Source organism: Chrysemys picta, chromosome 11 (genome assembly GCF_011386835.1).
Source record: "Chrysemys picta bellii isolate R12L10 chromosome 11, ASM1138683v2, whole genome shotgun sequence".
NCBI lineage: Eukaryota > Metazoa > Chordata > Testudines > Emydidae > Chrysemys > Chrysemys picta.
In genome coordinates this window covers 79,617,050-79,641,268 of record NC_088801.1, presented here as the reverse complement: position 1 = coordinate 79,641,268, position 24,219 = coordinate 79,617,050, and the positions used below count along the sequence as shown (strand labels likewise).

At 49.9% G+C, this 24,219-nt stretch overlaps 2 protein-coding genes across 5 annotated transcripts in view; one reads left to right on the top strand and one right to left on the bottom strand.

Moving 5' to 3' along the window:
- Positions 1-24,219, bottom strand: part of LOC135972145 (microtubule-associated protein 2-like) — a 957,474-nt gene that overhangs the window by 577,720 nt on the left and 355,535 nt on the right. The gene's annotated exons all lie outside the window — the stretch shown is intronic.
- Positions 2,915-9,683, top strand: LOC135974205 (cilia- and flagella-associated protein 251-like). Of its 2 annotated transcripts, XM_065561254.1 has the most exons (3): positions 2,915-4,502; positions 4,891-5,083; positions 6,844-9,683. In XM_065561254.1, the coding sequence occupies exon 1, from the start codon at positions 3,533-3,535 to the stop codon at positions 3,890-3,892; it is 360 nt and encodes a 119-aa protein (XP_065417326.1). In that variant the 5' UTR covers positions 2,915-3,532; the 3' UTR covers positions 3,893-4,502; positions 4,891-5,083; positions 6,844-9,683. The 2 variants fall into 2 exon arrangements, 1 of the variants encoding a protein (XP_065417326.1); XR_010591421.1 differs by lacking the exon at positions 2,915-4,502 and having other exon boundaries at positions 4,713-5,083; positions 6,865-9,683.

Genomic DNA, 24,219 nt, shown 5'->3' with positions numbered 1-24,219 from the left:
GAGAGTCCAGTAGAGGGCAACAAAACTGATCAGGGGGCTGGGGCACATGATTTATGAGGAGAGGCTGAGGGAACTGGGGTTATTTAGTCTGCAGAAGAGAAGAGTGAGGGGGGATTGGACCTCAGCCTTCAACTACCTGAAAGGAGAGTCCAAAGAGGATGGAGCTCGGCTATTCTCAGTGGTGGCAGATGACAGAACAAGAAGTAATGATTTCAAGTTGCAGTGGGGGAGGTCTAGGTTGGATATTAGGAAACACTCTTTCACTAGGAGGGTGGTGAAGCACTGGAATGGGTTCCCTAGGGAGGTGGTGGAATCTCCTTCCGTAGAGATTTTTAAGGCCTGGCTTGACGAAGGCCTTGGTGTTGGTCCTGCTTTGAGCAGGGGGTTGGACTAGATGCCTCCTGAGGTCAACAAACCAATGTACAACTTTAGAGCCCACAAGTCCACTCAGTCTTACTTCTTGTTCAGCCAATCGCAAAGACAAACAAGTTTATTTACATTTCCAGGAGATAATGTTGCCCACTTCTTATTGACAATATCACCTGACAGCGAGAACAGGCATTTGCATGGCACTAGTGTAGCCGGCGTTGCAAGGAATTTACGTGCCAGTTATGCTAAACATTTGTATGCCACTTCATACTTCAACTTGTAGATTGCACTATCGGTTTTTTTTTACAGTACAAATATTTGTAATCAAAACTAATAATTAGGGCTATCAATTAATTGCAGTTAATGCATGTGATTAGCTCAAACCAAGTTAGTGCATTGTTTTTTGTTACGAGAATTAATTGCACACCAGGGCACCGTACTCAGGGGGGTGCCACTGTGTGCCTCTGGGGCAAGGGTGCCCCTCCTCCCACCACGCTGCTCCACTGCTGCTCCCACCTCCTGGCCCCCGCCCCCATAGAGCCGCCCCGACTAAGCTGCCTGCCCACTGTCTGCTGTGCAGAGCGGGGGTAGGAGTGGGGGGCTGATGTCAGGGTGTCCCCGATCTGGTAGCTGCTGAGCTGGGGTTGGGGAATGGGGGCACCTGTCTCATGTTGCCACTGGCTCAGGAGTGAAGCCTGGACACCTGGGTTCTCTGCCTTCTCAGGCCGGGGAGGGGGTGTGGCCCGGGGCTACAGGAGGACGATGCCTGTCCAGACTGACTACAGGTCTCTGTCACTGACCCCATTGCTCTAAGGGATGAGATTCCCTGGGGGTCCCAACACCGGGGGAGCTTTGGGAGCAACCTGCAGGGTGAGCCCTGCCAGTGTGTGCAGAGCCCAGTCCAGGTGCCCCCCGGGGCGCGTGGGATGAGAGGGAGTCGCCCCAGCTGGGGGGCAGACAGGCCCATTGGTGAGAGGCTGCGTTGCCCCAGACTCACGGCTGCTCCCTGCTCAGTTCCAGGATGGACGTGCTGAGGAGGATTCTCAGGAGAAAGGCTCCGCAGGTGGCCCCGGAGCCAGAGCGAGGCAGCTGCCAGCATCCCCAGACAGAGAGCCACCCCTCCATCCCCATGGCATGGGAAGCATCTCCCGGCCACCCCAGGAGATGGACCTGCTCGGCCTTGCTCACCAGGAGGAAACCAGCTCCCGGGGCTGGTGCCGAGCGGAGAGAGACGACATCCAGGCCGAGATGGAGGTGGCCCACATTCAGTCTGGGCAGGCAGGACACAGCCCATGAGAGGAGCCAGGCAGCGCAGCTCTGGGTTTGCTTCTGCTGGAAGGCCAGCCCTCAGCCCAGCCGCGTGGGCCAGCAGGAGGCATCCCCAGGGCAGGAGCTGGGGGATAGCTGCCCCAGCAGCTCAACTGGTGCTGGAGGGGAGAGCAGCCGTTCCCTGGAGGCTCCCTGCAACACGGAGGCCGAGTGCTCCTCCACTGCAGGTGAGGAGACCCCCTGGGCATGGGGAGGAGCAAGAGGCCATTAACACCCAGTCACTCTGTCAGAGTCATTGGGGAGATCCCTGCCCAGGGGTCTGACCTGAGCCACGTGAGCCCAATGACGTCAGCGGGAGTCACAGAGCCGCCCCTGCAGTGGGGCATGGGGGGAGCTGCTGGGAAGTGGGTCCCTAATGCTTTGGGGCAACTCCCAGGAAGGATGGGACAGTGAAGGGCCTCATCTGTTATGGGGCCATAGGGCTGAGGGGTCTGTGGGAGGGGCAGTGTGGGGATCTCTCTGCCATGAGGCCCTGGCGCTGAGGGGGTCTGTGAGAGGGGCAGTGTGGGGATCTGTCTGCCCTGGGGCCTGGGGCTAAGGGGTCTGTGAGATGGGCAGTGTGGGGATCTCTCTGCCATGGGGCCCTGGCGCTGAGGGGTCTGTGAGAGGGGCAGTGTGGGGAATCTCTCTGCCTTTGGGTGCTTACATGGGAGGGGGAAACATTAAATCTTCTCTCCCCATCCCTTCACACCCCTGTCCTTCCTCTTCCCCACTCCCCAGCAAGAGTCACCCTCTGCCCTTGTCTCTCTGACGCAGAGACCCCCACGGACCAGTCAGAGAAGAAGGACCTTGCCCCTGAGGAAAAGGCAGAGGAGGATGAAGATCTGGCCACAGAAGGAGAGGAAGAGAAGGAAGACCTAGAGACACAGGAGGAGGAGAAGCAGGAAGAGGAAGTCCTGACAACAGAAAAAGAGGAGGAGGTGGAGGACCTAGCCATAAAAGAGGAGGAGGACATGACCACAGAGGAGGAGAAAGACCTGGACACAGTGGAGAAGGAGGAGGAGGAGAACGTGTCTGCAGAAGAGGAAGAAGAGGAGGAGGAGGAGGAGAACGTGTCTGCAGAAGAGGAAGAAGAGGAGGAGGAGGAGTAGAACGTGTCTGCAGAAGAGGAAGAAGAGGAGGAGGAGGAGGAGAACGTGTCTGCAGAAGAGGAAGAAGAGGAGGAGGAGAATGTGTCAGCAGAAGAGGAAGAAGAAGAGGAGGAGGAGGAGGAGAACCTGTCTGCAGAGGAGGAGGAGGAGGAGATCTCCATAGAAGAGGAATAGGACTTGACCACAGAGAAGGAGGAGGAAGAAGAAGCTAAAGGAAGAGGAAGAGAAGGACGTGGCCCTGTTGGAGGAACACCTGATCATGGAGCAAAAGGAAGAAGAGAAGGACCTGGCCATGGAGCAGGAAGAGGAGGAAGAGGAGCACCTGCCTATGGAGGAAGAGGAGGAGGACCTGGCCATGGGAGTGGAGCACCTGGCCATGGAGCAGGTGGAAGAGGAGGAGAACCTGGCTACAGAGGAGGAAGAGGAGGACCTGGCCATGGAGAAGGACCACGCCACAGAGGAGGACAAGGAGGACCTGGACCAGGAGGAGGAGAAGGAAGAGGACCTGCTAATAGAGGAGGACAAGGATGTGGCCATGCCGGAGAAAGAAGAGAAGGAAGAGGGGGTACTGGCTACGGAGGAAAAAGAAGTGGAAGAGGATTAGGACTTGGCCACGGAGAAGGAGCAGGAGGAAGAGGACTTGGCAACAGAGGAGAAGGAGGAGGATGTGGCTATGCAGGGTGGAAGAAAAAGAGGTGGAAGAGGAGGTAGAGGACCTGGCTATAGACTAGGAGGACCCAGGAATGGAGGAGGAGGAGGAGGATGTGCCGATGCAGGGGGAAGAGGAGAAGGAAGTGGACCGGGCCATGGAGGAGGAGGAGCAAGAGGACCTGGCCAGAGAGGAAAACGAGAAGGAGGAAAAGGAGGAGGAGAACCTGGCCATGGAGAAGGAGAGGGAGGACCTGGCCATAGAGGAGGGAGTGGAGGAGGGGGACGACCTGGCCAGAGAGGACAAGAAGGAGGAAAAGGACGAGGAGAACCTGGCCACAGAGAAGGAGCAGGAGGAAGAGGAGCTGGCCACAGAAGAGAAGGAGGAGGATGTGGCCATGCAGGGGGAAGAAGAAGAGGCAGAAGAGGAGGAAGAGGACCTGGCTATAGACTAGGAGGACCAGGAATAGAGGAGGACAGGGATGTGCCGATGCAGGGGGAAGAAGAGAAGGAGGGGGAGGACCTGGCCATAGGAATGGAGCACGTGGTCATGGACAAGAAAGCGGAAGAGGATGACTTGGATGAGGAGGAGGAGGGCAAGGCCAAGTCCTCCTCTACCTCCATGGCTAGGTCCCCCTTGCCCAGATGCGTAAATAGGACAATAATGAGTAGGAGCAGGGAGGGGATCTTACCTCTCTCTATAGCATTGGTGAGAGAGATGATGGAATAGTGACAGCCAGTTCTGGTGTCTGTGTTTTAAAAGGATGGTGTTAAATTGGAGAGGGTGCAGAAAAGAGTCACACTAATGATATGAGAGCTGGAGAAAATGACCTACAGTGAGAGACTCAGACTATAGGTTGGTGAAATTTAATGGCCTGGAACATTCAGGAGGTAAGATGAGATGATCTAATGGTGCCTTCTGGCCTTAAGCTATATGAAACTCTATGAAGCATCATCTCCCCCCACCCCTCCACCCACAGCTCCGATCTGCTTCACCGCACAGGAGGGTGGCCGGACAGCCTGGAATGGCCCTGCTCCAAAGCGGCGCTGGTGGAGAAGACAGCGGTGAGTGAGAGACGGCTGTGGGGACCTGGCGGGAGGGCAGGAGACCTCGGACAAGGAGGGCGCTCCCCTTGGCAGGGCACTGGAGAGAACAGCAGAGAGCAGTGATTCCTGGGGCTGAGGACTGGGCACCGCCAAGAGGAAATTCTGGGCGTAAGCGCTGGGGGCAGATGGGGAATCATGGGACTGGAGGGTAAGCTGAGGCAAGAAAGGTAAGGGGCAGCTGCGAGAGGCTGGGTAAGGGCCAAGTTGGAAGGGAAGGAAGGAATCGGGAGGACAGGGCCCAGCTGTGTTGCCAGAGAATCCTGCTGGCTGTGTCTGGGCAGCCTCTCTGGGAAGTGCCCAGGGGTCAGTGGGGCCTGAATCTGACCTTCTCCTTTGGGTCTTACAGGAACTAACTGAGGAGCTGCCCCAGGACTCTGGGCCCAGCTCTGTCCTCTCCAGCTCCATGGACCGCACGTGAAACCTCCCGTACCAGAAGCTCCCGTCCGGCTCCCCCAGCTCCGGTGCTGCTCAGACCAGGGAGACGCTGCCTCCTCCATGGCCAGGTTCTCCTCCACCTCCTGCACAGCCTGCAGTGATGGGTAAGGGAACCCATGGCCACACAAAGACCCCATAGGCACGGGTGGGGATTGAATCTGGGCCCTTCACCACCATGGGCACAAGCTCTGTCAGGCTCCCATTCAGAAAGCCATGGAAGGATCTGCCGGCAGACACCCCCTCTCCATTCCCACTGCCAGACTCTTGCCCGCGGTGACAATGAAGAAGCAGGAGAACTCCTGCCAGAGAACCCCCGGGCTGCAAAGTCAGGTGTCACTGGGACGTCTCTGGGAGCCATTTCCAGAGTGTTCTGGTGGGGTCATTTTCCTTCTCGAACCCAGGGTTTCTCTGCTCCCAGAATCTCAGCCAGGGAGGCCACCCTGCAGAATATGGCCCCGCAGTTTGGCGATGGGCTGCAGGAGTCACCACGTAGGTGTGCAGCAGCCGTAGCGCCTGCATTGACCATGGGCCAAAACCTGCAGCCCTGACAGCACAGGATACCCCCACGGATGGCAACGGGAGCGTAGCCTGGGTAACTAGCTGCTGGGCCTGGGCCTATAGAGCGAGGACTCAGAGATGCAGCAAACCAATGGCCAGAGAAGTGAAGGATGTAAGGGAAAGAGAAGAGCTAGGACATCTGGGGAGCTGCTGCAGTCAAGGGATCCCAGCCGGAAGAGAGAAGATGGGTGGGTTAGACTAGATGAACCTTGCCAGGGGCGGTGAGTTATATGGGCCCGTGGTGCCCGGGCTCCAATAAATTCAGGTCCCAGGGGGTCTGGCTCCACCAATGTTCAGGGCAGGGTTTCTCCCCCCGTCCCGCCTGCCACCCCCACACGCCTCCCCCGAGTATCCCTGCCTGCCCCCTGCAGCTCCGCGCTGCGCTCCCTGGCCGGCCGCTGCCACTGCGGGCTACAAGGAAGTGCTGCCGGGTCAGGCTGAGGCGGCTGCTGCGCTGCGGAGGGAGGAGGCGCATGGCAGCCTCCCCTCTCCCGCCCCGGCAGGGGATTCGGAGTCGAATCCGAGGGAGCCGGGGGCTTATTCTGGCAGGACCTCCTGAGCAGAAGCCTGGCGGGGCTTGGGTGAGTGCCTTGTCCCTGGGGGGATCCTCCCCTCTGGCCCCCACCTTAGCCCCAGGGCAGCCTGCCTGCTGCACCCCAAACTCCTAATCCCTGACCGAGCCCCATCCACTGCACTCCCTCCCGCACCCCAACGCCCTGTCCCAGCCCAGAGCCTGCACCCAGCTCCCAAACCCCCTCCCACACAACACCCTGTCCCAGCCAGAGCCTGCACCCAGCACCCAAACCACCTCCCACACCCCCTCCTGCACCCCAACCCCCAGCCCAGAGCCTGCACCCAGCACCCAAACCTCCTCCCGCACCCCAACACCCTGTCCCAGCCCAGAGCCTGCACCCAGCACCCAAACCTCCTCCCGCACCCCCTCCTGCACCCCAACCCCCAGCCCAGAGCCTGCACCCAGCACCCAAACCTCCTCCCGCACCCCAACACCCTGTCCCAGCCCAGAGCCTGCATCCAACCCCCAAACTCCATCCCAGAGCCTGCACCCCCTTCTGCACCCCCTCCTTAACCCCAAACCTCTGCCCCACCCCAGAGCCTGCAACCAGCACCCAAACTCCATCTCACACCCCCTCCCTCACCCCAACCCTCTGTCCCAGCCCAGAGCCTGCACCCAGCACCCAGACCCCGTCCCAGAGCCTACACCCCAAACCCCCTCCTGCACCCAAACTCCCTCCCTGAACCTTGCAGTCCCTTCCAACCCGATGGGTCTATAATTCTTTGATTCTAGCATCTGTCACCTAAAAAGAAGGGCTGGCGCGTATGGATTTCCTCCGCATCCTCTGCACTGAAGACAGAAGTTTCTCCGCAATGGCCTGGTCTTCCTGGAGTGCTCCTTTAGCGCCTCGATCGCCTAGTGGCTTTGCTGACTGTATGGCAGACTTCCTGCATCCCATGTACTTACCCAATGCTTTGCTGTTAGTTGTTGTGCCTTAGCTAGTTGCTCTTCACGTTCTTTTTTGGCCTTATTATACTTTTCATTTGACTTGCCAGAGTTTATGCTGCTTTGTATTTTCCTCACTAGGATTTGACTTCCAAAGTGCCTCTTTTACTCGGCTGTTTAGCCCTGGGGGCATTTTTTTTATCCTCGCACTGGTTTGTTTTTTATTTGCGGGATACATGTAGTGTGAGCCTCTAGCATGGTGTTTTTAAACAGTCTCCGTGCGCTTTGCTGGCATTTCACCCTGGCATGTTGCTTTTAATTTCCATTTAACGAGCCCCCTCACGTCTGTGCAGTTCCCCTTTCTGAGTTGAATGCTCCTGCGGTGGGTTTCTTTGGCAGTTTCCCCTCCAGGGCTGTGCCATGTAATTCCATCATGGCTGCGATTCCTGAGAGTAACTACTCCAGCGTGGAGGCTGCACGGTGAGAGCTCACACCGTGCACTGTCCTAAGCAGAGAACGTCTCCCAGGGCCGGCGCTGCGGTACCGCTCCTCGCCAACGCCGCCCGGCTCCGCTGCATGTGCCCCGTCAGGTAGCAGGGTTTTGTTCTCGATTGTCACAAACGGGGGATAAAAGGACTCTCCTCATCTGTGTGATGGGGATGTTACCGGCATTCAGCCAGTAGTCACAGAGGCGCTGGGCGTCATCTGGCCCCTCGGCAGCTCGGAGCACAGGGCAGAAAGTGAAGTCACAGCCTGTGCTGATTCAATGTACTGCCCACCCGTTGCTCCCCTCCCCGACACAGTCTGTTCCCTTTCCCCTCCCTCGCCTGCCCCCCGCAACGGGGCCTGTTTGCAACAGCAGCAGGTGCGGGGACAGGGGCAGGAGCAACATTGACCCACGTATGTCACGGGGTCGGATAAGCTCAGATGAAAGCACATGGCCCCATTACTCTCTGGGAGGGGCTGGCAGGGGTAGGTCAGTGGCAGCGGGGAGGAGGAGGGGGGGGCACAGGGTCCTTTGCTCAGCTCAGGGCACTGTGCGGTTAACAGGTCGCTTGTTTTCCTTGGCAACGGTGTCATCTAGCCGTTCGTCCGTGACGCTCCCCAGTGCAGCAGGGCTTTACCCCTGCACCAATGAACTACGCCAGGCCGCGCTGCAGTGACGGCGCGAGGAGAGGTGGCCGGGCAGCTTCCCCTCAGCAATCAGCCCCACGGCCATCGAGATGCTCTTTTAAAGTCACTTTCCCAGTCAGGAAGCTGCAGAGGGGCCGGAGTGTGAGACAGAGCACCTGCCCCCACAGGCCAGCCCATGCCATGCCGGCAGCTCAGTGCAGGGCACATTCCTGGTCACTGAGCTCAATGCCCATTGGCTCACCTGGATGGCGTGTCCCTCTGCTGAGGACGGCAGCTCAGCCCCTTAGCACGGGGCTCTGCAGACCCCACCCACGAGAGGGGTCCCACAGGGCAGAGAGCGGAACACACTAGTGCAGGGGCATCAGGTAGCAACCCGAGGGGAGCACAGAGATGAAATGTCCAGCCGCCTCTGTGGTGGAAAGGGTCTCTGAGGCTCAGGACAGGAGGCTACCAACCCTCAGGGACCCGCTCTGACTCCTGTGCTCACGGCCCTCCACGGGCTAGGGCAGACGGGAGAGGAGCACAATCGGGGGGGGCGGGGGGGGAAAGGGGCACACTAGTGATAAGGCACCTGCAAGGTCAGAGGTGCAGAGCACCTCCGCCATCCGGAGACCTGAACTGCCCTCCACACCAACCACATCACTGCTCCAAAATCCCAACCCGGCCTGGCCTCTCCCTGCTCCTCTCTGGGACACTTAGTGCTGGGCTAGAGCGCTGGCAGCCACCGTGCGAGGAGATCGTCTGCACACGGGATCTCGTTCACCGTCCTCCCTCACCCTCAGGAGGGGACACAGCACAGACCCGCCGAACCCCATCGGCCCTCCGAAGGGGGCTCAGGCCCAGCCAGATGTTCAACAAGGACAAGTGCAGAGTCCTGCACTTCGGACGGAAGAATCCCATGCACTGCTACAGGCTGGGGACGACTGGCTAAGCGGCAGTTCTGCAGAAAGGGACCTGGGGATTACAGTGGATGAGAAGCTGGATTTGAGTCAGCAGTGTGCCCTTGTTGCCAAGAAGGCTAACGGCATATTGGGCTGCACTAGTACGAGCATTGCCAGCAGATCGAGGGAAGTGATTATTCCCCTCTATTCGGCACTGGTGAGGCCACACCTGGAGTACTGCGTCCAGTTTTGGTCCCCCCAGTAGAGAAAGGATGTGGACAATTGGAGAGATTCCAGCGGAGGGCAAGGAAAATTATTAGGGGGCTGGGGCACATGATGTACAAGGAGAGGCTGAGGGACCTGGGCTTCTTTAGTCTGCAGAAGAGAGAAGTGTGGGGGGATTTGATAGCAGCATCTCCTGTATGTTCAGGAGTTCCACTGAATGAGGATGTGAAATGAATTTAAACATCAACATTTTTCCTGTTAAAATGTACAAACACCGAGCAAACCTGTCCATCGTCTAAAATCAGTTCTGGTCCTCTGAGGCTCTAGTTTGCTTTCATCGATTAAACAAAGATAAGTTTCAGAGGGGGAGCCGTGTTAGTCTGTTTCAGCAAAAACAATGAGGAGTCCTGTGGCACCTTAAAGACTAACAAATCTGACAAAGTGGGTTCCAGCCATGAAAGCTTATGCCCAAATCAACGTGTTAGTCTTTAAGGTGCCATAGGACTCCTCCTTGTTCAAACATTGATAGAATATGAATGCACATTTGCAGGTCCTTGTTCTCCATGAGCGATGCTGTGCAGAAGAACAAGAACCACATCCAGTTGGGGCTCAGGGGTTAGCAGAGATCACCAGCACCTTGGCTCCTTCACAGTCAGCCAGCAGTAGCTGGGCCCCAGGACAAGCCACAAGAACCAGCCAGTGGCTCTGAGCAGGAAAATAGCCACCAAGAAGCTGGCTAGAGCTGCCGGGATCCCCAGAAAGGCCACCATGCCCATGTCCAGGAATAGTCCTAAGAAAGTGGTGGCTGCAGCAGGGACCAAAAAAGGCAGAGTAAAGCCCCACAAAGGTCACTGCTGACAAACCCAGAAGGTGGTTGTCATAAACAGACAGTTAAGGGTTAATGCCTCTCGTACCTGTAAAGGGTTAAGAAGTTTACCTAGCCTAGCTGACACCTGACCAGAGGAACCAATGGGCGGACAAGATTTTTCAAGAGGAAGGAGGGAAGATTTTCCTTTGTTCTCATCATTAAGTTCTGTGCCAGAGTGAAAAGATCCAGGAATCAACCAGGGTAGTGAGTGTTAGAGAAGGAATAAATTAGCTTATGTTTATTTCCTTTTGTAACTTCGTTTTGCATAAGAAGGGGAATTAAATTGGGTTTTTCTTTTGTGTAACTAAGGCTTTTGCCCAGAGGAAAATCCTCTGTGTTTTTTAATCTGTTGTCTGTGAGAATAGCTGGCATGCTAATCTCACAGAGGTTTTCCTTTCACCCTTTTTCTTTAATTAAAAGTCTGTTCTTTAAAACCTGATTGATTTTTCCTTGTTTTAAGATCCAAGGGGTTTGGATCAGTGTTCACCAGGAAATTGGTGGAGAAGTCTCTCAAGGCTACCCAGGGAAGGGTTATAGTACATGGGAAGGAGATATTTTGGGGGGAAGACAAAGTTCCCAAATAACTCGTAAATGGTTGTTTAAACAATTTGGTGATGGCAGTATACTGATCTAAGCTGGTAATTAAGCTTGGGGGTTCTCATGCAGGTCTCCACATCTGTACCCTAAAGTTCAGAGTGGGGGTGACACCTATAACATGGTGGCAGAGGTGGGATTCAAAGGAACCAAAAGCCAGTAGATTTTTTTCTCTCCTTTGAACTGCTGGGGAAGCAGTGAAGAGAGATACAGATCTTCTCTCTCTTCACCTGAAGGCAAACAGGTTAAGTTTTTCTAACAAGGGCTTTGTTAGAATAAGGTCCAGTGGTGATAGCTAGCATATAATTAACACTGGCAAAAGAAATCACAAAACCGGTTTTCCTTGTTTCTTTCTTACTCTGGGAGTGGGGGTGGGAGGGGAAGATGACAGAAAGGGACGCACAAAAGAAGCTAGAATTGGCCAGATTTGAGGCTGAAGAAAAAGCAAAAGAACACAATAGACAGATGGTCAAATTTGAGGCTGAAGAAAAAGCAAAAAGGGAGGCAGAGGCAACTGCCCATGAAAGAGCTTTGGAAATTGAAAAGACAAGGGATGAAGCAGAAAGGGCCAAGGAAGAGGCTGACCACTAGACGGCTACGGAGATCCAGAGGGAATCCCAGAAGCATGCACTGGAGTTAGCCGAGTGGCTAGGCAGACGTTCTGCAGAAAAGGACCTAGGCCCTAGGGGTTACAGTGGACGAGAAGCTGGATATGAGTCGACAGTGGGCCCTTGTTGCCAAGAAGGCTAACGGCATTTTGGGCTGTAGAAGTAGGGGCATTGCCAGCAGATCGAGGGATGTTATTATTCCCCTCTATTTGGTATTCGTGAGGCCTCATCTGGAGTACTGTGTCCAGTTTTGGGTCCCACACTACAAGAAGGATGTGGACAAATTGGAAAGAGTCCAGCGGAGGGCAACAAAAATGATTAGGGGGCTGGAGCACATGACTTATGAAGAGAGGCTGAGGGAACTGGTCTGCAGAAGAGAAAAATGAGGGGGGATTTGATAGCTGCTTTCAAGTACCTGAAAGGGGGTTGCAAAGAGGATGGATCTAGACTGTTCTCAGTGGTAGCAGATGACAGAACAAGGAGCAATGGTCTCAAGTTACAGTGGGGGAGGTTTAGGTTGGATATTAGGAAAAACTTTTTCACTAGGAGGGTGGTGAAGCATTGGAATGGGTAACCTAGGGAGGTTTGTAAGGTCAGGCTTGACGAAGCCCTGGCTGGGATGATTTAGTTGGGGTTGGTTCTGCTTTGAGCAGGGGTTTGGACTAGATACCTCCTGAGGTTCCTTCCAACCCTGATCTTCTATGATTCTATGATCGGGGGAGGTCCCAGAGGATTGGAAAAAAGGCAAATATAATGCCCATATTTAAAAAAGGGAAGAAAGAGAACCCTGGGAACTACAGACCGGTCCGCCTCACCTCAGTCCCCGGCAAAGTCAATACAGAGGAGAACCAGTTCAAGAGACAGAAATGAAAGGTCCTTCCAGGCATCTTGTAACGAAAGCATGGAGTAATGAAGCCCTTTCAACACAGTTGAGCAGTGAACACCCTGAACTCAATGTGGTGGTGTAATTTTTGATAGTTATTTCTCTCAAGCTGGAAGAAAACAATAGTCACTGAAAATGTGCAGATGGTAAACAATGAAGAGGACAGGTCACTGAGACAGAGTGATCTGGATTGCTTGGTAAACTGGGTGCAAGCAAACAGTGTTTTTAATATGGCTAAATATAAATGTGTACCTCTAGAAACAGTGTGGTTGGGGGAGGAAGTGAGCCAAAAACTTACAGAATGGGGAATTCTATCCTGGGAAGCAGTGATTGTCCACCACAACCTCCAAATCATTTTTCAGTCAGCTGAACATGAGTTCCCACTGTGATGCTGTGGCCAAAAGAGCTAATAAAATCCTGGGATGCACAAACAGGGGAATCTCAAGTAGGAGTAGAGAGGTTATTTTATCTCTATAGCTGGCAACAGTGCAACCACTCCTGGAATACGGTGTCCAGTTTTGATGCCCGCGATTCAAGAAGGATGTTGATACACTGAAGAGGGTTCAGAGACTTGATTAGAGACTATAAGAATCTACATGGGGAATAAATATTTAATAGAGGGCTCCTCAATCTATCAGAGAAAGGTATAACATGATCCAATGGCTAGAACAGGGGTCGGCAACCTTTCAGAAGTGGTGTGCCAAGTCTTCATTTATTCACTCTAAGGTTTTGCGTGCCAGGAATACATTTTAACGATTTTAGAAGGTCTCTTTCTAGAAGTCTAGAACTACTGTTGTATGTAAAGTAAATAAGGTTTTTAAAATGTTTAAGAAGCTTCATTTAAAATTAAATTAAGAAGCAGAGCCCCCCGGACCAGTGGCAAGGACCCAGGCAGCGTGAGTGCCACTGAAAATCAGCTCGCGTGCCGCCTTTGGCACACTTGCCATAGGTTGCCTACCCCTGGGCTAGAAGTTGAAGGTAGATAAATACAGACTGGGAAATAAGGCATACCTTTTAACGGCTGGAGCAGTTAACCACTGGAACAACTTATTAAGGATTGTGGTGGATTCTCCATCACTGATGATTTTAAAATCACAATTGGATGTTTTTCTAAAAGATCTGCACTAGAACTTCCCCAAAATAATTTCTATGGTCTGTATTATACAGGAGGTCAGATTAGATGATTACAGTGGTCCATTCTGGCCTTGGAAATATATCAGTCTATGAAAGCTGTAACCAAGGTCTGGTTTACCTAAAACTTCAGTCAGTCAATTTAGCTATATTGCTTAGGGAGTGTGAAAAATTCACACCTAAGAGACATAGTTAAGCCAACCTTAGTCATGGTGCAGACACTGCTAGGTTGATGGAGAAAATTCTTCCATCAACCTAGCTACCACTTCTCAAGAGGTACTTGAGGGTACTCATTACTACTGCAATGGAAGGGGTTTTCCCATTGCTGTAGGAAATGTCTACACTACAGTAATACAGCAGCACAGCTGCGCCACTGCAGCATTTGTAGTGTAGACACAACCCAAGACTCAAAACTGACTCACCAACAATGCAGATTGAGCTGCAATACAATTAATACACAGCTATAAACACAATTAAGTCTTGTGATAATCAGACAGCCCAACTGTACGTATACACTGGGTACAGTGTGGCTTAGACTAGAGAAGCAGTTCTTCAGAGAGTAGCTTAAGGCAGTGTCCTGAGCACAGGTTACAAAAAGGCAACTGGAATCTGACAGATTGAGTGAGCACCGCTGACATTTACCACACAAAGGTCAGCCAGTTGCTAGAGCTAGCACTGCCTGGCACGGCTCGGCTCCTGCTACACTTAAGAGAAACGCTGTAGAGAGGATTAAAATAGCCTAACATTTTTCTCCAATCAAAACTAATGATCCTTCATTAGACTGTTCAACCAATGGGAAATAAGCCCTGAACGGTAGAGAATAATGTAACGTTTAGTTTAAATGCACAAAAAGACGAATGCCACAGTGCGCGAGTTCTCTCAGCTGACCGTGCAGCAACAGCTAGTTCCCCTCCAAAGTGTGCCAACACCAATCATGCTGGTGCACCAAAAAGGAATTTCATCTAGTTTAGATTCATTTTTCCTATTTGAACTGGTTGCCGGGACAGAGCCAATACTGGCCACACGGCAGGTGTACCAAAGAAGAGGGTTTTACTTTTGAGCTAAAAGAGAATTTCATTTCATGCTAATTGGAAGACTCATTGCAGATTACCACATTTTTGCTTGCTTTAGGTTCTGCAAGCCAGTCAACCCTAAGAAGCTGAAAGATGCTACGTCACATAATACTATTTAGTCATTTATTCTGATAAATACTTTCATTTTATCATAAAACTTGACAGTATAGTAGGAAATGTACTGTAGCACTGAGACACTTTGAGAGTTCACCCTGACCAGTAAGAGGTTTTGTCCCACCTGCCCTCTGACTCTGGATGCCTCTGGGCTGCGCAGCTTTGGCACAGAATCCTGACACAAGCAGCATGCTCACAGCACAATGGTTTCACCCCTGCTTCCACCAGACCAGCTACGCCTTGCAGGGTGACCCCAACACCTCCTCTGGTCCCAATTCTCCCCAAAACTGTCTCCCCTGCAGCGTCCAGTCCCTCTTATCTCTGAGTGCTCAGTAACACCATTTTCCCTATCTCCAAAAAGCCAGTACACACACCAACCTGTTAACTCAGCGGGAGTTATACACTCCACCCCAATACACAGCACTGAGATGATTTGCAGTAAAACTAAGAATAGGTTTATTAAAAAAAACTCTCTTAAATTTGTTTGTTAAAGTGCAAGAGATATGAAAGGATTATAAACAAAATAATAGTATTTCTAGTGTCTAAAACTTAACTCTAGCAAGATACATCTTTGCCTAATCTAGTTTCTTATTCACATCAAGGGGTCAGCATTCTCCAGCTAGATTAGCAGGAGAACCCATCTTTCATAGGTCAAAGAACGTAGCATTTTGCTTCTCTCACTTGGTAGATCCCCCAAAAGTCTTTCAAGCAGATCTTTATATCCCCAAAGTTTTTGTCTTCAAAGTCAGAAAGCCCTCCTGGAGGCTCAGCTTCCCATATCCACTAGGGAGCAGACACCACATTACTTTTGCAGTCTCCTGTGGCTTACAATGCAAATGGTCTTCCTGCAATCTCACAAGCAAGTGAACAGCCCATTGTTCCAGTCCCTGGTCACACCTGGCTCTGTTTGCAATTGAGACAGAGGTTTTTGCCCTTCTCCTTTGTCTGGAAAAAAGCCTGGTTTGTCTCCTTTGTCTGTTTACAGTCTCCAAAACTGGGGAACATGGAGACCGGGGAGATGGGTCGGAAATGAGAGGGAGTGTGGGCTATATTGGCAGAGAGAAAGGAGGGTCAGGACAAAACTGGGAGGAAAGATCAAACCAGTATCTTAGATGCCTATATACAAATGCGAGAAGTATGGGGAATAAGCAGGAAGAACTGGAAGTGCTAATAAATAAATACAACTATGACATTGTTGGCATCACTGAAACTTGGTGGGATAATACACATGATTGGAATGTTGGTGTGGATGGGTACAGCTTGCTCAGGAAGGATAGACAGGGGAAAAAGGGAGGAGGTGGTGCCTTATATATTAAAAATGCACACACTTGGACTGAGGTAGAGATGGACATAGGAGATGGAAGTGTTGAGAGTCTCTGGGTTAGGCTAAAAGGGGCAAAAAACAAGGGAGATGTCATGCTAGGAGTCTACTACAGGCCACCTAACCAGGTGGAAGAGGTGGATGAGGCTTTTTTCAAGCAACTAACAAAATCATCCAAAGCCCAATATTAGGTGGTGATGGGGGACTTCAACTATCCGGATATATGTTGGGAAAATAACACAGCAGGGCACAGACTATCCAACAAATTCTTGGACTGCATTGGAGACAACTTTTTATTTCAGAAGGTTGAAAAAGCTACTAGGGGGGAAGCTGTTCTAGACTTGATTTTAACAAATAGGGAGGAACTCGTTGAGAATTTGAAAGTAGAAGGCAGCCTGGGTGAAAGTGATCATGAAATCATAGAGTTTGCAATTCTAAGGAAGGGTAGAAGGGAGAACAGCAAAATAGAGACAATGGATTTCAGGAAGGCAGATTTTGGTAAGCTCAGAGAGCTGATAGGTAAGGTCCCATGGGAATCAAGACTGAGGGGAAAAACGACTGAGGAGAGTTGGCAGTTTTTCAAAGGGACACTACTAAGGGCCCAAAAGCAAGCTATTCCGCTGGTTAGGAAAGATAGAAAATGTGGCAAAAGACCACCTTGGCTTAACCACGAGATCTTGCACGATCTAAAAAATAAAAAGGAGTCATATAAAAAATGGAAACTAGGACAGATTACAAAGGATGAATATAGGCAAACAACACAGGAATGCAGGGGCAAGATTAGAAAGGCAAAGGCACAAAATGAGCTCAAACTAGCTACAAGAATAAAAGGAAACAAGAAGACTTTTTATCAATACATTAGAAGCAAGAGGAAGACCAAAGACAGGGTAGGCCCACTGCTTAGTGAAGAGGGAGAAACAGTAACAGGAAACTTGGAAATGGCAGAGATGCTTAATGACTTCTTTGTTTTGGTCTTCACCGAGAAGTCTGAAGGAATGCCTAACATAGTGAATGCTAATGGGAAGGGGGTAGGTTTAGCGGATAAAATAAAAAAAGAACAAGTTAAAAATCACTTAGAAAAGTTAGATGCCTGCAAGTCACCCGGGCCTGATGAAATGCATCCTAGAATACTCAAGGAGCTAATAGAGGAGGTATCTGAGCCTCTAGCTATTATCTTTGGAAAATCATGGGAGACGGGAGAGATTCCAGAAGACTGGAAAAGGGCAAATATAGTGCCCATCTATAAAAAGGGAAATAAAAACAACCCAGGAAACTACAGACCAGTTAGTTTAACTTCTGTGCCAGGGAAGATAATGGAGCAAGTAATTAAGGAAATCATCTGCAAACACTTGGAAGGTGGTAAGGTGATAGGTAACAGCCAGCATGGATTTGTGAAGAACAAATCATGTCAAACCAATCTGATAGCTTTCTTCGATAGGATAACGAGTCTTGTGGATAAGGGAGAAGCTGTGGATGTGGTATACCTAGACTTTAGTAAGGCATTTGATACAGTCTTGCATGATATTCTTATCGATAAACTGCGCAAATACAATTTAGATGGGGCTACTATAAGGTGGGTGCATAACTGGCTGGATAACCGTACTCAGAGAGTTGTTATTAATGGTTCCCAATCCTGCTGGAAAGGCATAACGAGTGGGGTACCGCAAGGGTCTGTTTTGGGACCGGCTCTGTTCAATATCTTCATCAATGACTTAGATATTGGCATAGAAAGTATGCTAATTAAGTTTGCGGATGATACCAAACTGGGAGGGATTGCAACTGCTTTGGAGGACAGGGTCATAATTCAAAATGATCTGGACAAATTGGAGAAATGGTCTGAGTTAAACAGGATGAAGTTTAACAAAGACAAATGCAAAGTGCTCCACTTAGGAAGGAACAATCAGTTTCACACATACAGAATGGGAAGAGACTGTCTAGGAAGGAGTACGGCAGAAAGGGATCTAGGGGTTATAGTGGACCACAAGCTAAATATGAGTCAACAGTGTGATGCTGTTGCAAAGAAAGCAAACATGATTCTGGGATGTATTAACAGGTGTGTTGTGAGCAAGACACGAGACGTCATTCTTCCGCTCTACTCTGCTCTGGTTAGGCCTCAGCTGGAGTATTGTGTCCAGTTCTGGGCGCCGCATTTTAAAAAAGATGTGGAGAAATTGGAAAGGGTCCAGAGAAGAGCAACAAGAATGATTAAAGGTCTAGAGAACATGACCTATGAAGGAAGGCTGAAAGAATTGGGTTTGTTTAGTTTGGAAAAGAGAAGACTGAGAGGGGACATGATAGCAGTTTTCAGGTATCTAAAAGGGTGTCATAAGGAGGAGGGAGAAAACTTGTTCACCTTAGCCTCTAAGGATAGAACCAGAAGCAATGGGTTTAAACTGCAGCAAGGGAGGTCTAGGTTGGACATTAGGAAAAAGTTCCTAACTGTCAGGGTGGTTAAACACTGGAATAAATTGCCCAGGGAGGTTGTGGAATCTCCATCTCTGGAGATATTTAAGAGTAGGTTAGATAAATGTCTATCAGGGATGGTCTAGACAGTATTTGGTCCTGCCATGCGGGCAGGGGACTGGACTCGATGACCTCTCAAGGTCCCTTCCAGTCCTAGAATCTATGAAAAAAAAAAAACACCACAGTATTAGAGCATCCATACTTTCACACACAATGTTATTACATACATTTCCCAGTGATATCAACAACCAATGTGTTATTAGTTTTCAAATGATATATTACAAGACAACTTTTAAATGAATATCATGGCAACAGTGTGAGGTGCATTGAGCTGGTCAGGCCAGCTGAGATTTACTGTTAAATACCAGAGAGCCCTTTGCTATCTGGCACTGGGATGCTCTTACAGTCACAAGTACATGCTGTAAAATTAATTAGCTTTTAGTATTGCAATTTAAACCATAGCACGAATGCATATTTTACCAATACAAGTGTGCCATTCCCACAAAAGCGTGCTAAAATCAATAATGCTGGTGCACCAAAAAGGAATTATCCGATGTGTATTAAACAGAAAGAAAAGCAGCCAAGAATTTCCAAAATGAATTCTAAATTTGTTAGGGTCTTGTTCAATAGCTAGGCGATTACTAGAATATATTTTTTAATTTACCAGTTATGAGCCAAAAACTAGTAAATCCCAAAGCTTTCAATAGATGTTTATCATAGTCCTGGGGGGTATGGGGCCCAGGACATAGAAACTCTGGGCCTATCTGCCAGGGGGTATTCGCACCCGGATCCACCCAAGGCCCCACCCCACCTCTTCCCCACCAGTTCTGCCCCTCCCCCTCACACATTGCACCCTCGCTCCTCCCTCCTAGCACCTCCAGACACCGCAAAACAATTGATTAGCAGTAGGTGCTGGGAGTCAGGGAGGGGGAGGCGCTGATCGGCAGGGCTGCTGGCGGGCAGGAAGCACTGGGGAGAGGAGCTGGTTGGTGGGGGGCTTCTCCTCACCCCCACCCCTGCTCTCCTTCCCCCCGTCTCCTCCTCACAAAGCATGGGGCCCCTCAAAGCGCAGGGCCCGGGGCAGTCGCCCCCATTTGCCATACCCTAGGGACGGCTCTGGCTGGAAGGGACCTCAAGAACTTATCTAATCCAGCCCCTTGCGCTGAGGCAGGGCCAAGTAAACCGTTCTACACCATCCCTGACAGGCGTTTGTCCAAGTTGTTCTTTAAAACCTCCGATGATGAGGATTCCACAGCCTCCCTTCATAACATATTCCAGTGCTTAACTACCCTTATAATTACACAATTTTTCCTAATAGCTAATCTAAACCTCCCTTATCGCAGATGAAGCCTTAGTTCTTGTTCTACCTTCAGTGGTCATGAACAATCAATCACTGTCCTCTTTATAACATATTTGAAAACTTATCAAGTCCCCCCTCAGCCTTCTTTTCTTGAGACTAAACATGCCCAGGTGGGTTTGTTTTTTTTGTTTGTTTTTCAAACTTTCCTCATATGTCAGGTTTTCTAAACCTTTTACCATCTCTTCTGGGCTCTCTCTACTTTGTCCACGTTTCTTGATGTCTGGTGCCCCAAACTGGACACAGTACGCCAGCTGAGACCTCACCAATGCCTAACAGAGGGGGACCATTACCTCCCATAGCTTACATACAACACTCCTGTTACTACACTCCTGAATTATATTAACCTTTTTTTGCAACTGCATCATCATTGTTGGCTCATGTTCAGTTTCTGATCCACTATAGGTCCCAGATACTTTTCTGCAGAACTACTACCTTGACAAGTATCAGGGGGTAGCCGTGTTACTCTGTATCTACAAAAACAACAAGGAGTCTGGTGGCACCTTAAAGACTAACAGATTTATTTGGGCATAAGCTTTCGTGAGTAAAAACCTCACTTCTTGGGATGCATAGAGTGAAAGTTACAGATGCAGGCATTATATACTGACACATGGCAGTGCCACTGACTTGAAGGTATAACCCTGGACGCCCCATCATCTCAGGCATTGGCACTCTTACAGCAGGATTATCTGGCTATTTGGACTCTCTCCTCAGACCCTATGCTACCAGCACTCCCAGCTATCTTCGAGACACCACCGACTTCCTGAGGAAACTACAATGCATTGATGTTCTTCCTGAAAACACCATCCTGGCCACCATGGATGTAGAAGCACTTTATACCAATATTCCACATGAGGATGGACTACAAGCTGTCAGGAACAGTATCCCTGATGAGGCCACAGCACACCTGGTGGCTGAGCTTTGTGACTTTGTCCTCACCCACAACCACTTCAGATTTGGGGACAACTTATACCTTCAAGTCAGTGGCACTGCTATGGGTACCCGCATGGCCCCACAGTATGCCAACATTTTTATGGCTGACTTAGAACAACGCTTCCTCAGCTCTCGTCCCCTAGTGCCCCTCCTCTACTTACGCTACATTGATGACATCTTCATCATATGGACCCACGGAAAGGAGGCTCTTGAAGAATTCCACCTGGACTTCAACAATTTCCACCCCACCATCAACCTCACCCTGGACCAGTCCACACAAGAGATCCACTTCCTGGACACTACAGTACAAATAATTGATGGTCACTTAAACACCACCCTATTCCGGAAACCTACTGATCACTATACGAACCTACATGCCTCCAGCTTCCATCCAAGACACATCACACGATCCATTGTCTACAGCCAAGCCCTAAGATACAACCGAATTTGCTCCAACCCCTCAGAGACAAACACCTACAAGATCTTTATCAAGCATTCATAAAACTACAATACCTCACTGGGGAAGTGAGGAAACAGATTGACAGAGCAAGACGGGTACCCAGAAATCACCTACTACAGGACAGCCCAACAAGGACAATAACAGAACACCACTGGCCATCACATACAGCCCACAGCTAAAACCTCTCCAGCGCATCATCCACGATCTACAACCTATCCTGGAAAATGATCCCTCACTCTCACAGACCTTGGGAGGCAGGCCAGTCCTCGCTTACAGACAACCCCCCAACCTGAAGCAAATACTCACCAGCAACTACACACCACACTACAGAAACACCAACCCAGGAACCAATCCCTGTAGCAAACCTCGTTGCCTACTCTGTCCCCATATCTACTCTGGCAACAGCATCAGAGGACCCAACCACATCAGCCACACCATCAAGGGCTCATTCACCTTACATCCACTAATGTTATATATGCCATCATGCGCCAGCAATGCCCCTCTGCCATGTACATTGGCCAAACCGGACAGTCCCTCCGCAAAAGAATAAATGGACACAAATCGGACATCAGGAATGGTAACATACATAAGCCAGTAAGTGAACACTTCAATCTCCCTGGTCATTCTATTACAGATTTAAAAGTCACTATCATTGAACAAAAAAACTTCAGAAACAGACTTCAAAGAGAAACAGCAGAACTAAAATTCATTTGCAAATTTAACACTTGTAGTGCCCATCTTAAAAAAAGAGAAGGAGGAGGATCCGGGGAACTACAGGTCAATCAGCCTCACCTCAGTCCCTGGAAAAATCATGGAGCAGGTCCTTAAGGAATCAATTATGAGACACTTAGAGGAGAGGAAAGTGATCAGTCACAGTCAGCATGGATTCACCAAGGGCACCAAGTCATGCCTGACTAACCTAATTGCCTTCTATGAGGAGATAACTGGCTCTGTGGATTAGGGGAATGCAGTGGATGTGTTATTCCTTGACAGCAAGTTAAAGAAGTATGGTCTGGATGAATGGACTATAAGGTGGGTAGAAAGCTGGCTAGATCATCGGGCTCAACAGGTAGCAATCAATGGCTCCATGTCTAGTTGACAGCTGGTATCAAGCGGAGTGCCCCAAGGGTCGATCCTGGGGCCGGTTTTGTTCAATATCTTCATTAATGATCTGGAGGATGGCGTGGACTGCACTCTCAGCAAGTTTGCAGATGACACTAAACTGGGAGGCGTGGTAGATACGCTGGAGGGTAAGGATAGGGATACAGAGGGACTAGACAAATTAGAGGATTGGGCCAAAATAAATCTGATGAGATTCAACAAGGACAAGTGCAGAGTCCTGCACTTAGGAAGGAAGAATCCCATGCACTGCTACAGACTAGGGACCGAGTGGCTAAGCAGCAGTTCTGCAAAAAAGGACCTGGGGATTACAGTGGACGAGAAGCTGGATATGAGTCAACAGGGTGCCCTTGTTGCTAAGAAGGCTAGTGGCATTTTGAGCTGTATAAGTAGGAGCATTGCCAGCAGATCGAGAGACGTGATCATTCCCCTCTATTCGGCATTGGTGAGGCCTCATCTGGAGTACTGTGTCCAGTTTTGGGTCCCACACTACAAGAAGGATGTGGAAAAATTGGAAAGAGTCCAGCGGAGGGAAACAAAAATGATTAGGGGGCTGGAGCACAAGATTTATGAGGAGAGGCTGAGGGAACTTGGATTATTTAGTCTGCAGAAGAGAAGAATGAGGGGAGATTTGATAGCTGCTTTCAACTACCTGAAAGGGGGTTCCAAAAAGGATGGATCTAGACTGTTCTCAGTGGTACCAGATGACAGAACAAGGAGTAATGGTCTCAAGTTGCAGTGGGGAAGGTTTAGGTTGGATATTAGGGAAAACTTTATCACTAGGAGGGTGGTGAAGCCCTGGAATGGGTTACCTAGGGAGGTGGTGGAATCTCCTTCCTTAGAGGTTTTTAAGGTCAGGCTTGACAAAGCCCTGGTTGGGATGATTTAGTTGGGGATTGGTCCTGCTTTGAGCAGGGGGTTGGACTAGATGACCTCCTGAGGTCCCTTCCAACCCTGATATTCTATGATTCTATGATAGTTTGTTAAGATAGGCACTAGAAAGCATTTTTCTCTTTATTTTCTCATAACCATTTCTGACTTTTATACCTCACTGCTTGTACTCACTTAATAGCTCTCTCTTTGTAGTAAATAAACTTGTTTTATTGTTTTATCTACACCAGTATGTTTAAGTTAAAGTGCCTGGGTAACTCTATTTAAGATCATAAGCTGGTGTCTATCATTCCCTTTAAGCAATAATAGACTTAATATATTTGGACTGTCTAGGAGAGGGTGGGCTGTACAGGACATACATTTCTGGGGGGAAATATGGGACTGGGAATGTGTTGGGGTCACCCTGAAATATAACCCAGGCTGGTGAGAGCCGGGGTGTGACTGGCAGTACGCAGTTACATACAGGCACATCTGGGAGTGACCTACACGCTGGCAAGCTGTTTTTGAGCAGCCCAGGTTGGGCATTACAACAGTCAGGCATTGCAAGGCACCCCAGGTTTCAGGGCAAGGGTGACACAGCCCCCCACTAGTCTAAACTGCACCCAGATATGTCACAGAGGGGATGGGTGGGAAATCCCTTCCTGACCCCTATTGGTGGCCAGCAGAAACCCTGAAGCATGAGGTTTTAGGAACATAAGACAAAAACCGGAAGTGATCCCCACGGCTGCTGAGCCCTGCTCCCCACCATGACAAACAATCTTGTCAGGTAATCACATTCTTAAATTTGTCCAGCTTGCTCTTAAAACTAAGTTATTTGCCCTGACAACGCCAATTGAGAGGCTGTTCTAGAACTTCACCTCTCTGATGGTTATGTCTATTTGTTCTTGTGCCAACATTGTCCTTTAGCTTAAATAACTCACTTTTCTCCCGAAAGTATTTAGAGAGAGCAATGATATCCTCTCTCAGCCTTCTGTTCCCTAGACTAAGCAAGCCAAGCTCCTTCAGTCTCATAAGACAGGCCCTCCGTTCCCCTGCTGATCCTAGTAGCTCTTCTCTGCTGTCACTATCGCATCATCACTGCCACATTGTACAGTCCTTTCTTAATTGTCACACAGACATCCCATCACCCAAACAGAGGACTTTGAAGATGCTGAAATGTCAGACACAC

What these genes read in the sequence shown, in the direction of transcription:
- LOC135974205 (XM_065561254.1), top strand. Translation starts at nt 3,533, where the DNA reads ATGGAGGAGGAGGAGGAGGATGTGCCGATGCAGGGGGAAGAGGAGAAG.